The sequence below is a fragment of the Heterocephalus glaber genome, unplaced genomic scaffold, assembly GCF_053883595.1.
Source record: "Heterocephalus glaber isolate CG9 unplaced genomic scaffold, H.glaber_assembly_v1.0 deba00001689, whole genome shotgun sequence".
Taxonomy (NCBI): Eukaryota; Metazoa; Chordata; class Mammalia; order Rodentia; family Bathyergidae; genus Heterocephalus; species Heterocephalus glaber.
Genome location: NW_028258414.1, coordinates 10,769,201 through 10,781,559, shown reverse-complemented (window position 1 = coordinate 10,781,559; position 12,359 = coordinate 10,769,201). Strand labels below are relative to the sequence as shown.

At 56.4% G+C, this 12,359-nt stretch overlaps 1 protein-coding gene across 4 annotated transcripts in view; it reads right to left on the bottom strand.

Annotated features, from left to right (window-relative positions):
* Window positions 1-266: 266 nt before the first annotated feature.
* The window catches only part of Coro2b (coronin 2B), a 109,474-nt gene continuing 97,381 nt past the window's right edge, over window positions 267-12,359 (bottom strand). For all 4 annotated transcript variants that reach the window (XM_087198912.1, XM_004855577.4, XM_004855579.4 and 1 more), the window contains 9 exons: window positions 11,590-11,739; window positions 10,840-11,004; window positions 8,328-8,444; window positions 7,577-7,681; window positions 6,633-6,729; window positions 5,074-5,186; window positions 4,708-4,798; window positions 4,441-4,580; window positions 267-1,995 (listed from right to left, as the gene is read on the bottom strand). In XM_087198912.1, the coding sequence (XP_087055038.1) occupies window positions 1,864-1,995; window positions 4,441-4,580; window positions 4,708-4,798; window positions 5,074-5,186; window positions 6,633-6,729; window positions 7,577-7,681; window positions 8,328-8,444; window positions 10,840-11,004; window positions 11,590-11,739 (1,110 nt within the window). In that variant the 3' untranslated portion in view covers window positions 267-1,863. The remainder of the gene's footprint in view (window positions 1,996-4,440; window positions 4,581-4,707; window positions 4,799-5,073; window positions 5,187-6,632; window positions 6,730-7,576; window positions 7,682-8,327; window positions 8,445-10,839; window positions 11,005-11,589; window positions 11,740-12,359) is intronic.

The window sequence follows — 12,359 nt, the reverse complement described above, 5'->3', positions numbered from 1 at the left end:
CTGTAAACATCTCACAGTGCATGGGATGCCCCCTGCCCCCAGCCAAGAATCATCTGGCCTGGAAACACCAATGGTGGCAAGATGAATGGAGGAGACACCGTGTCTCCGTAGCTACAGAGCCCGGCTGTCACTCCAGAGAGGAGAAGGGGCTGTGTGTGTGTGTGTGTCTGTGTGTGTGTGTGGTGATGGGGTGTTGACCATCAAGGCATCAAGAGCAGGAACCACCCAAGGGCCAAATGAGATGGCCACGCCCAGCCCAGCCGTGATAACTTGAAAACATTTTATTTCAATTCTATCCTTGGGAGGCAGCATAAATAATCACAGAAGACCGCAAAGGTCAATGGGGAAGAAGAAAAGAAAGTTGAAAGTGAGGAGGGGGTGAGGAGAGCTGGCACTGTCTACTGCAGGGAGGGCAGGGAGACCCTGTCCCCTGGGGGGAGTGTGGGGGCTCCCTGCCCGCTCCCCAGGGTCTCCGTGGACAAGACTCCTGCAGGTGCCCTGGGAAGGGCAGGTGGAGAGCGTCCCTGTCCAGCAGTTTCCAGCCAGTGAGAGACAGAGACACTCACTTCTGGAGTCCCAGGTCCTCCCAAACTGCGACTTTTCTGAAAACAGTGCTTTTGGATTTAGCATGGATGGTGAGAAATGCAAGGAGAAAAAGAGGAGGAGAGAAATGAAATTGTGCAGATGACCGAATGGAACATGGCATCTTACAGTGCTGTGCACCCTGGGGCCGCTTTCTCTGTCCTTGGCCACACAGTGGGGCAGAGGTGAGGCTCGGCGACATCCCAGGGGTCAAAGAACTGAGTAAACGTTAAAGTGCTGTCCTATGGGGTGGCTGTGGCCATTCTACGTGCATAAGGCTGCAAGTGGCTGAGAGACACACGGGGTCCCCAGAAGCCATCAAACCCTGCTCTGCATGCCCGGGACCAAGCTCCACTCTTCTCAGCCTTGGCTTCCGGAGGAAGAGGCCTCGTCTCAGATGGAGTCTCCTGGGGCGGAGCCAAGGGTGCAGGCCAGGAGGGTCCGGGGGCACCAAGCGTCCTCAACCGGGCAGTGTGGCACACTGGCACTACTGGTATCGGCTGATGGTGGAAGTGGGGAAACCCATGGGGGAGCGGCATCTGGATGCAGGGCAGGGGGCCTGGCCTTGGGGTCTGGACACCCAGGGTCCACTATTGACCTGCCGGGTGACTCAGTACATTGCTCCGCATTGCAACCCTCAGTCGAGTCATTTGACAAATGGGGACGAGAGTCCCTACCCTGCCTAGCTCACGAATTCAATGCGAAAAGGGTGTGCAAGAGCTCAGAAGAGAATCACGGGAAGGCGAGGGTCACATGGCCTTTGAAAGCGTCCTCTTCATTCCCTGAAGACAAGGGGCGGGAGGGGAAGAGCCAGAAAGGTGAGTCAGGTTCCAGGGCTGCTGGGACACAGGGGACCCTGGCCTGAGGTCCAGCCCCACTGTGGGCCCAGCAGGGACCCAGAACCGGGAGTCCCCACAAGTCCTGGCAGCCCCTTGGCAGGGAAAAGTTCAAGTTCTAAGTCGAGCTGGGATCTGCGTCCCTCTCTGTCCCTGTCCATGGAGGGTACCCCTTGGGGAGTCCGTGGTCCTGGCCCAGCCAAGGGAAAGCCTGGCTCCTGGGGAACAAAAGGGGTGTGGGTGGGATTCTCCAGGAGAGGCTGGGGACTAAGATTAGCATGAGGTCAGGAGGTCAAGGGTCGGCTTCCAGTTGTTGAGGTTAAAGGTGGGGTCCCCAGGTTGGCCCCCAGCTCCAGTCCTGGCTCTGTCTCTGGGGCCACTGCATAAGGGAAGTGAAGAGACGAGTGGAAACCACGGAGAGATCAGCTTGGAGGGCAGCCCAGAGCTAGCAGTTCTTGGGGCTGTTGCGCAAGTTTTTCAGTTCCAGCTGGAGCTGCCGAATTCGGACGTCCTTCTGAGCCAGTTCCTCCTTCAACCGCCTGATCTCGTCCTGCTGCCGGAAGAACATCCGGAGGAGCTGGGGTGGGAGAGACGGCCAGCCGAGGAGGCCAGGAGAGACGTGAGGAGGGGTTCGGGAAGGGTCTCAGGCACCCCGCCATGCCTCTCTCCCAGCCTCTCATGGTCCTCACCCGGCTCGGTCTGGGTCCTGCTCCTCTCCAAGGAAGGAGGAAAGAAAATCCAGCCTTCCTAGCTCACTGATCCATCGCTCAAAAGGGGTCCAAACCTGAAGATCTCTTTACCATCCTGGATGAAAACTTTTCTAGTGTTTTGCTCTCTCTCTCTCTCTCTCTCTCTCTCTCTCTCTCAATTGAATCCATTTCCTTTGCACTGAGGTGCATCCCCAGGCCATTTGAGACAGCCCATTGACAGGGAAAAGTTCAAGTTCTAAGTCAAGTTGTTCTCGCCTAAGTACTTAGTTCTTAGTCTAAGTCTAAATTGTTACATTCCCCAGACTGAGCTCAAAATTGGCATCTTCCTGCCTCAGCCTCCCAGCATGCAAGGATTATATACATGCACCCAACCTGGCTTGCATCCTTCTCTTATTATGAAGATTTATTATCTTATTATCTTATTAAGAAGATTGTAATGCTGGGGTCCAACACAGACCCTTACGTAAGCTAGGCATACGCTGTACCACATACCTAGCCCTAGAACTTAGCTTTTGAAACACAAGGCTATGACAGAAACACTAGAGTTTTCACTGGGCAAAGCACAGTATCTTGGCAGATCCTCACTCAATCATTCCTTGGATGGACCAGTTTCTCCATTTCTTCTGTAAGACACATCAATAGGTGGCTACAAGGACTCTGGAAGGCTGCAGGCTACCCATGGACCCCCTAACAAAGAGTCAAGTGTCATCCACGGTCACTTGTGTTTGTGTGACTCTGATCTGAATTGCATTTGCTATTGTATGTTTTTTTTTTTTGGTACCAAGGATTGAACTCGGGTCCTTGTGCTTGCAAGGCAAACAACGGAACCATTGAGCTAAATCCCTGGCCCTGCATTTGCTATTGTAATTGCACAATTTTTTTTGAGACGGTCTCACCATGTAGTCCAGGCTGGCCTCAAATTCAAGGCAATCCTCCTGCCTCAGCTTCCTGAGTGTTGGAATTACAGGTGTGCACCACCATGCCCAGCATTTTTGTCCTTATAGTAAATAATTATCTGCACAGTTGTGCCTGCCACATTCTCAAAACTTCTTTGCATAGATTTTTAGATCCATTTTTGTCACCAAAAAAAGCTTCATTAAGGTATAGTTTGGATTCCATAAAACTCACCATTTTTACTGCAAATATGTGTTAATAAAAACAAAAATTTTAAAAATTCAGCATCTACACCTATAATTCAATGATTTTTAGTAAGTTACCGAGCTACACAACTGTAAATCACACTCTCAGCCCCAAGTTCTCATCGGCTGGTCCCAGTCAGCTGTGGTGCTTAAAACTACAGATAGCGCCAGGGGCCACAGGCTTGAGCAAGCTCTTCCCAAGGAGGAAGATGCCCGGCTTTGGTGCAGAGGGACCATGGTGTCTGCCTGGTCTGTACAGAGACCCTTGGAAGTCTGCCCCCAGGTTCTCAGTTCTGATGACTCAGTGTTCCTTGACTTAGTGCTCCCCAGCCTGCCTCCTCCATACCTGGTGCCACAACTGAGTTCAGGCTTCACTGCTGCCCAGCTGCGCTGGTGCAGCAACTCATCTACAGCAACTCAATCCACAGAAACTGGGGGATAATAAACATCTGTGGGTTTAAGTCATTAAGTTCTGGGGTAATTTGTTACGCAGCAGTGGATAGGTGATAAAGCTGGCCTCTTTTCTGGAGCACTTTATATGGATTATCTTTTTAATGTCCACCGAATTTTCTATCCCCATTTTACCACAAGGAAATGGACGTAGAAAGGTCAGGAAACTTGCTCAGTCACAGGGAGGAAGAGGAGGGGCCAGCAGCCACTTCTGGTCTAGCATGTGGCACATGGCTAAGCTGAGCAGCCCTGGCGCCTGGGCCTGGGGGAGACGCATTGGAAGGAGATCAGACAAGGCCCAGCTCTAGGTGCCCCTGAATGAGCTTCGTTGCACCCCACGTGGTCCCCGGAGCCTTTCCTAAAGAGCCAGCCTCTTCCACAAGACCAGGAAGTGTCACAGCTCGTCACTGCCACACCCTGGGGAGGAAGGCACAGCCCCACCATGTACAACTCCTACGACAGTAACATCCTCAAATGGTTTCAGAGGAGATGCCAGCTCCTCGTTCCTGCATTTGAGGGCGGGATGTGTGTGGCCGCACCTGTGACACCCCAGCCTCTATTTATTGGGGTCAGAGGCAGTGCAAGTCGGCGGTAGGCTACTTACGGTATTTGTCCCTGAAAGACAAATGCCTCAGAGTGCACTGGCTTCTGGGCCTGAAGCCTGTAATTGAAACGTAAAGGTCTCACTCCTCCAGGGCCCATGGAGGCAGTAATATCCTTTACCTCGTTCTCTGTCCTGGGTGGGACATTTTCTAATAAATCTATGCCGTTGACCACGACGCTCTTCTTCTCTCTGATGGGAGCTTTAAACACCACTTTGGAGGACCTCTTGTAGCCCTCCTTCAGGGACATCAGCACGGGGTCTAGGAAGCAGGAAGGGCATCACATTGACCACTGCTGGACAGCACTGGGTGTCAGGGGCTGTGGGCAGGGGATGGGAAGAGCGAGGCCGAAGGCAAGGGGCAGCCTCTGGCCTCCTCTGTGAGGTACCTCGGTTGATGCCGCCCAGCCACTCATCCGGGGTCAGAGCTGGCTCTGTGCCCGGCGTCATGGGGTAAATGTCTTCCTGGTAGGAATCCGACTGCAGGGGCAGCAGGAGGGAGTGAGACAGCCTTGCTCCCGGCCAGACCCCACCCATGCTACTCACTTTCCTGCTTCCAGCCTTGCTCTTGGGGTGCCTCCCGACTGGCCGCTTCCCCTCCCACCGACAGCAGCAACCCCACTGTCCCCTCAGGCAGTGCCTCCCTCCTTCCACCCCAAGTTGGGCCTGAAGACGCCGCCTGCATCTGGGCTTCTCCTATGGACAGTGGTGAGCAAGCTACGATTCCATACAGGGGACCCTGGAGCCGCACTCACCCTCCGGGGCACAATCATGGAGATGGGCTCGATCAGCCCCTTGAGAGTCACCAGCTTGTAGAAGCGGAACACCTCGCAGGCCGACACGTCCAGCCCATGCTTGGGCATGACCCCTGTGGGGAAACACACGGCTCCCTGGGTCCTGGCTAGCACCCCCTCGGTGCCCCTGCCTTGTGTCTTCTGCCAGGCACAGGCTGAGGTCTGCAGGTGACAACCCTCACAGAGGACGGCGAGGGCGGGGGGTGAGTAGGGTTTGAGCCAGACTCTGCCCTTTCCAGCTGGGAGACCTGGGCCACATCACTGACCCTCTGAGCCCCCCAGCCCCATGTGAGACATCAGGGACACTTGTTACCCGCCTGGTTTAGTCAAGCACACAGCCAGTGCTCGGACCTTTCTCTGAACTGTGAGCACTAGACAGGGCTCGAGGGCTCCCCAGGGATGGAAGCTGCTCCTCTAGACAGGGAATTCCTGGAGCTGGACCACGAGGTGCAGAGGTTGTCCCCGTGGTATGTGAAGCCAGAGGTCTGGGTTTGAACTCGCTTCTCCTTTTGCAGTGCTGGAGATGGAATCCAGGGCCTCGTGTACACTAGGTGAGTGCTCTGTTGTGGACCTCGGTCCCCAAACCCTTCCTGTGTGTTTCAGTTTGTTTGGTTTTTTTTTGAAACGAAGTCTTTCTAAGTTGCTCAGGCTGGCTTTGAGCTTGTGATCCTCCTGCTTCAGCTTCCCAAGTAGCTGGGCTACACATGTCCTCCACCCAGCCCGACTTGGGTTTGAATTCTGTTTCTGCCACTTGGCAGCTCCACAGGGCTGAGTTACTTTATTTCTTTGAACCTTTGAACAGTGCCTGGCTCTTGGTCAATGCTCGGTACGACCCAGCTTTCCCCTCTGCTCCTGGATCCAGCCCTCCTCCCATTTGTACCTCGTTACCAGCCTTTTTCCTAAAAGGAAGTGGGGGTGACAGAGTTGGGGATGTGGAATGGTCATTAGGACCTCAGATGGCTCTGGGCCTCCTTTTCGCTGTTGGGCACCAAAGGGGCCTCTCCATGTCCCTGACGCTGGCCCTCAGGCCTGCTGGTGACACCAGACACAGAGGGCACAAGCCTATTCCACTCTAAGGAGGAGGGGTCATGTGCACAGGCAGGAATAGGCTCCCGAAAGATTTGTCCCACAGGGTGACTGGGACCCCAGAGTGCTCCTGCTGGATCACAGGCACTGTCAGGCTTAGTGGACAGCAATGAGACTGAAGAACGTCTGCCTGATTCCCCAGCCCCTGGCCCCAGGCTGAAAACCAGGCAGCTCGGGGCTGCAGGGATGGTGACTGGAATCTTCTGCCTCGTCGGTGAGGAGAGAGCAGCTGCTGAGGACACTGGGGTCAGCCCCAATCTGGGCTCAGTCTCCCTTCCATCTCCCCCCTTAGGCCACTGCTGAGCAGGAGTGACAGTGGACATAAAGGCCATGGAAGGACAGCGCCAGCTGCAGGGCAGGGACAGGCAGGCTGCAGCAGGGCTGGTAGACCTCCCCAGGGGGCAGTGCTGTAGGCCAGAGCCCCAAGCCCTTACCGAGGCCTTTCTGTGGGGCTGGGGAGCGGAACTCCATGAGGTAACTCAGGTAGGGCTTCTCCGTGCTGATCTCGTAGTACCGGATGTTCCCGTCGCCCTAGGGTGAGGGAGAGGGGGTGAGGGCCTGGTAGCTGGGGAGGGCTGAGCCCACCCTGGCCCCAGGATCTGCAGGAGAGAGCTGCCCTTGAGCCAGCCTGGGCCTCTACACCTTTAACAGCAGAATAATGGGGAATTATAGGATGGATGTGCTACTTGCCCATAATAATAAAATGGAGTTCTTCTGGGGCTTCCTGGGGGTGGAGGGGTGGAGGTGGGGTAGGCCACGCATGTGTGCACAGCCTATTTTGTTGTTGTTGTTGTTATATTGGGATTGAACCAATGGTACCTTACCACTGGGCTATGTCCCTAGTCCTTTGTTTGTTTTGACATAATGTCTCACTATGTAGTTCAGGCTGGCCTTGAACTCACTATGTAGCCCAGGCTGGCCTTGAACTCATGGCAATCCTCCTGCATCAGCCTCTCAGGTGCTGGGATTATAGGCCTGCACCACCATGTCCAGCTCTTATTTTTTATTTTGAAATAGTCTTGTGTGAGTTTCCCAGGCTGGGCTCAAACTTGCAGTCCTCCCAAGGAGCTGGGATTGCAGGCGTGTGCCACTGTGCAGGCAGCTTTTCTGGACAAACAAGGCTGAATTTTTCAAGATCTCTGGGTAAGTGTTTCCAGGTCCATCCCTGACACTGTCGCTGTGCTTTTTGGGCTCTGATCTTTATACTAACATCAAAGACCAGTCCAACTCACCTCGGAGGAACTGTCGGTCACTGACACTTCACTCAGTGTGTCAGACTTGATGGGAAGCAGAGACCCGGGGACCCAGAGAAGTTATCCCCCCACATCGGGGACTTGGGGTCTCCCAGGAGCCCCCGCCCTCCCCTGCCCTCCACAACCTTTCCAGCCAGGTAGAGCATGTGGGTGTCAGCATCGTAAAAAGGGAACAGGAGGCCGGAGAGCCCATCAATCTCCTCCTCAATCAGCGGCATGGACAGGTCCTCCTGCAGGAGGAGGTTGGGGGGAGGTCAGCCCATGTCCAGGCAGGAGGGCACAGCACTATCCCAGACCCCAGCCAATCCCCCAGAACTGCAGCCCCCTCATGTCAAGACCTTCTCTGGTTTTTGTTGTTGTTGTTGTTGTTGTTTTTCATTTTTTGAGACAGGGTCTCACTATATAGCCCAGGCTGGCCTCGAACTCACAGTGGTTCTCCTGTCTCAGCCTCCCAGGTGCTGGGATTACAAGTGTGCACCTCCACGCCCCGTCCCCTCCAGTGTTAAAAAGCCTGCCCCACAGTGGGTGATAGCTGCATTCTTCATCTCAGAGAGTGACTTAGAGGCTTGCCTCAGTGTCGCCTCCCCCTACCCACTACTTGCTACGTGTCCCCTGGTGAGCCTCAGATCTCTCTGGAGCTCAGCCCTGATTCTGGAAAAAATGCTATCAGCCTGTGGTGTGGCCTGGCGGGGTCCCAAAGCCCTCCTGGGCCCTCAATGCTCCTCCCACCTACCTGGCAAGGTGGTGGGTGGGTAGGAAAAGGTGTGAGGAGGAGGCTGGACCTGGGTCCCCACTGGGACCTGGAGCCCCAGCCTCACACTGCTCTCAAACCCCTGGGAAGTGGAGACCCTTCTGCTCCCCCACCTCCCCGCTGACCTGGTCCCAGAGTGCGATCTGTCTCGTGTTCCACCTGGAGACCCCGGTGGTGAGCAGCCGCTTCATGTTGCCCAGGAACACCACCCGGTTCACCCTGTGGTTTTTGCAGTTCGCCTCCTGGTGGGGACAGAGAGTGGGTGAGCAGGGACCCCCAGGACTTGGGTACTGTCGTGGCTGAACGGGGGTTTCCCCAAAAGACTCCCGTGTCCCGTGTCCAGGACAGAATGTTTTTTTATGTGGCAAAAAGGCCCTTGCAAATGTAATTAATGATGCTAGGATGAGATTATGGGGGCCTGGAATTATGGGAATTATGGGGGGCTTGAATGCTATCGTGAGTGTCTATCAAGAGGGAGGTGAGGGGCTGGGGATTTAGCTCAGTGGTTCCGCTGCCTGCCTCACAAGCACAAGGTCCTGAGTTTGATCCCCGGTACCAAAAAAAAAAGAGGGAGGTGAGATTATACAGACACGAAGGGGGGGGAGGGGGAGGGGGGAGGGGAGAGGGGAGGGGTGGACGGGGGAGGGGGAGGGGAGGGGGGGAGGGGGAGGGGGGAGGGGAGAGGGGAGGGGTGGACGGGGGAGGGGGAGGGGAGGGGGGAGGGGAGAGGGGAGGGGGGGAGGGGAGGGGGGAGGGGAGGGGAGGGGGGAGGGGAGGGGAGGGGAGGGGAGGGGAGGGGAGGGGAGGGAGGGGGAGGGGAGGGGGGGAGGGGGGGAGGGGAGGGGGGAGGGGGGGGGGGGGGGGGGGGGGAGGGGAGGGGAGGGGAGGGGAGGGGCAGGGGGGGCATGGAGTGACAACACCGAAAGCTGGAGGAGCTGGAAGAGCCGAGGACAGGTTCTCCTTAGAGCCTCTGCAGGGAGGGCAGCCCCCGACACCCTGATGGGGAACCTCTCCCTCCAGAACTGTGAAAGAACAAGAGTCCCTGTGGTTTCAGCCAACCAGTTCGCAGTGAGCTTTTACAGCAGCTGCAGGAAACAAACACAAGTGCGGAGGAGCGATAGAGCCCTGGGAGCGGAAGCTGGGTCCCTGGTGTTTCCCACGGTGGCGGGAACATGAAGGGGACAGGGCTAATCCACTAGGTCCCATCGGGCCACAGTGAGTCAGGTACTCCCACCAGGACGAGTCTCTCACTCCTCACAAACCCCCAGGAGGGACTCCTGATCCCCACTTCGAACACGGGCAATCTGAGGCTCAGGAGGGTGCGGGATGCTGCTGCTGCTGAGCAGTCCTCCGCCTCCTTCCCTGCCCACTGGCTCCTGAACCTGAGCTCCTCCCTCACCAGGTGAGTCAGCACCAGGCAGGAAAAGATGCTGAGGGGACAGCCGGCTTTGCTGCGCCCGGGTTTCAGTCCCAACTCTGCACAACCCCCGCAAAAAAGTGTAGCCCAGGAGATGCCCCTCCCCATCTGCAGTCACGTCCTCCCCTGTGAGCCGGAAGTTGGCTCTTCCTCCCAAGCACCCTCCCTATCTGTTTCACAAGGGAGATCCAAGTCTGTAACCCTCTCCAAGGCTCAATGTCCTCATGTTTTAGAATGGGAAGTGCCACCGTTCCTGCCCTGAGGGCTGTCCTGAGACAGTGATAGAACCCTTTCCAGTACATGCCACACGGCAGAAGTTGGCTCATACTGCTGCCATGATCATTTCATGTGTGGTAGCAAGAGGTGACTCTCTGGCCTTACAATATTACACACCCACATCAGGCCCCAATCTTTCTTGTGTTATAGGAAAACCCGCAATTTCATCTACATTTTCCATTCTACCAGCCCTAGGTGATGGTTAATCTTGATTGACTTGAGGGATTTCCAGGGGATTATTAGTAAAACACATTGCTGGGTGTATCTGGGTGGGTCATAGAGGTGTGTCCTTGAGAACTCTGTATGGCCTCTGGCCCCTTCCTCTCTGGCTCTTTTCCTGTTCTCTGTTTCCTGGCTGTCATGAGTTGAGCAGCCTTCTTCAACCAGGCCCTTCTGCCTTGGAGCCAGCCAACCACAGACTGAACCCTCTGAAACCGTGATCCAAAATAAACCTCTCCTCCTTTAAATTGTGTATGTTTGGTCACAGCCACAAAAAGCTGACTAATACATTCCATGACCGACACATTGTAGGTGCTTGCGAGATGGTCATCAGTCACTCCCAATGACACTGAACCCCTTCCTCACATTTAAGACACAGAATATTCAAAGAGCAAAAACAGAGCTAAGTTGGACAGTGCCCCGAGCCATTTTCCCCAGGCTCAGCCCAGGCACATGGCTGGGCAGTGAGTCCCCAGCTCCCTTGTCCTGAATCCATGATGGGATTTGGTTAGCACCTAGGGATCTAGCCCATCTGCAGGAGGGGGCTGCAGTGGGGACAGCAAAAGGATCTGGGGTCTGTCCCTGTCCAGAACAAGGCAGGGCTCTCAGAGCAGATGGGCTGGGAAGAGGAGCCCGGCACAGTCATTTCCTCCAGGCCAGGCTGGAAGCTGGGACCTAGCTCTCAAAACCTTCCCTCTCCACCTCAAAAAAATGCTGGGTTCCACCTGCAGAACACGGCCAGAGCGGGGCTCGATCACACGCAGCTTCTTGTCCTTGCACGTGGTGGTGAGCAGGCTGCCGTCCGTGTTGAAGGACATGCAGAGGATGACATCCGTGTGGCAGTCGATCATTTTCACCGGCTCACCCACGTCCAGGTTCCAGATGAGAACCTGCAGGGGCAGATGAGGCACCTTCGGTCCTCACCCCAGGACCCTGGGAGTGGCGCCCTTGTGGGGTCCGAGGTGGGCTGGGCCGCAGCATGGTGTCACTGAGTTCTACACCAAGGGCGGCTGCGTAGGGTGACACTATCCACTGATCCCTGTGGGCAGCTCCCAGGCCCAGCCTGGATGTACTTTCTGCAACTAGCAGGAATGGAAAATGTCCCTTGCCTGGGTTCCTCGCACAGCTCTTTTGAGGGCACCCATGGGCCAGGGCAGGGGCTGGGGTGTGGCCTCCTCTTTCTTCTGCAGGAAGCTTTGCCTGCTGCTTTTCCTATCAGACAAGATCGGTTGGGTTCAGGTTGGCATGGCAGCAGACTGCTTTTCCTATTGGGAGGGCAGAGGCCACCTCTTGGTTATGAAGTGACCAGGCCGGGGTGTCAGCATGGGATAGGCATTCTCCATCAGCCCCTGTGGCCCCATGGGCTCCAGCAACAATGGGAGGTGTGGAGTTGCCATGTTGGCTGAGGAGCCTAAGTAAAGGCTCTCTGAACACCCCTCCCCCTCCCCGCCCCCCTGCCCTGCCTGGCCACACACCTTGTAGTCGTAGCCGGCACTGAAGAGGATGTTGTTGGTCGTGGGGTGCCACTCAACCAGCCCCACGCGCCGGCTGTGGCCGTGCAGCTGCAGCAGCGCCTCCGTCATGTTCCGCTTCAGCCCCCCTTCCGGGATCTCCCAGATCCGCACCTGCAGAGGGGAGAGGCAGGCATTGGCCGGGTGGCCGGGTGGGCAGGGACCTGAGGTGCCAATGGTGGCCCCCCCCCGGGATGCCAGGCTTCCCAGGCCTCCTGGCTCAGGGCCGTGGGCAGAGCGTGAATGAGGCCTGGAGGGAGGTCCCGGGTAGGGAAAGAGGGGACAGAGGCCAGCCCTCTGGTCTTGGGGACAGTTGCCTGCGGGGTGTCTGCAGGCCTGGCCCGCTGCTCTTGCTGGGCCTCTTTTAGCAACATCAGAGTAAAGCGCCTGTCTTTTCTTCCCACCCACACGCTCCCAAGAACCTCCCTGCCTTCTCCTCTCCCCACCCCAGCTCCTGCTTGCCACACCACAGCCTCGTCCCCCCGCTCTGTCCCCACCAGAATGGCCACCGGCAGAGGGCTGGTGGCCCCTGTCTATGCTGAGAGGAAGGGCTCGCTCGGGTGCAGAGACTCGGGTTAGAGATCAGGCTAAGCCGATAGGACAAGCAGAGCCCGGGCAGCCTTGCTAGTTTTGGTCATGTGGATGCTGAGGAACAGGCAGAAAGGTGACCTTCGAGGGAAGGATGGGACCCGCAGGGAGCAGCAGGGAGGAGGACCACACGGTCCCTGAGAGAA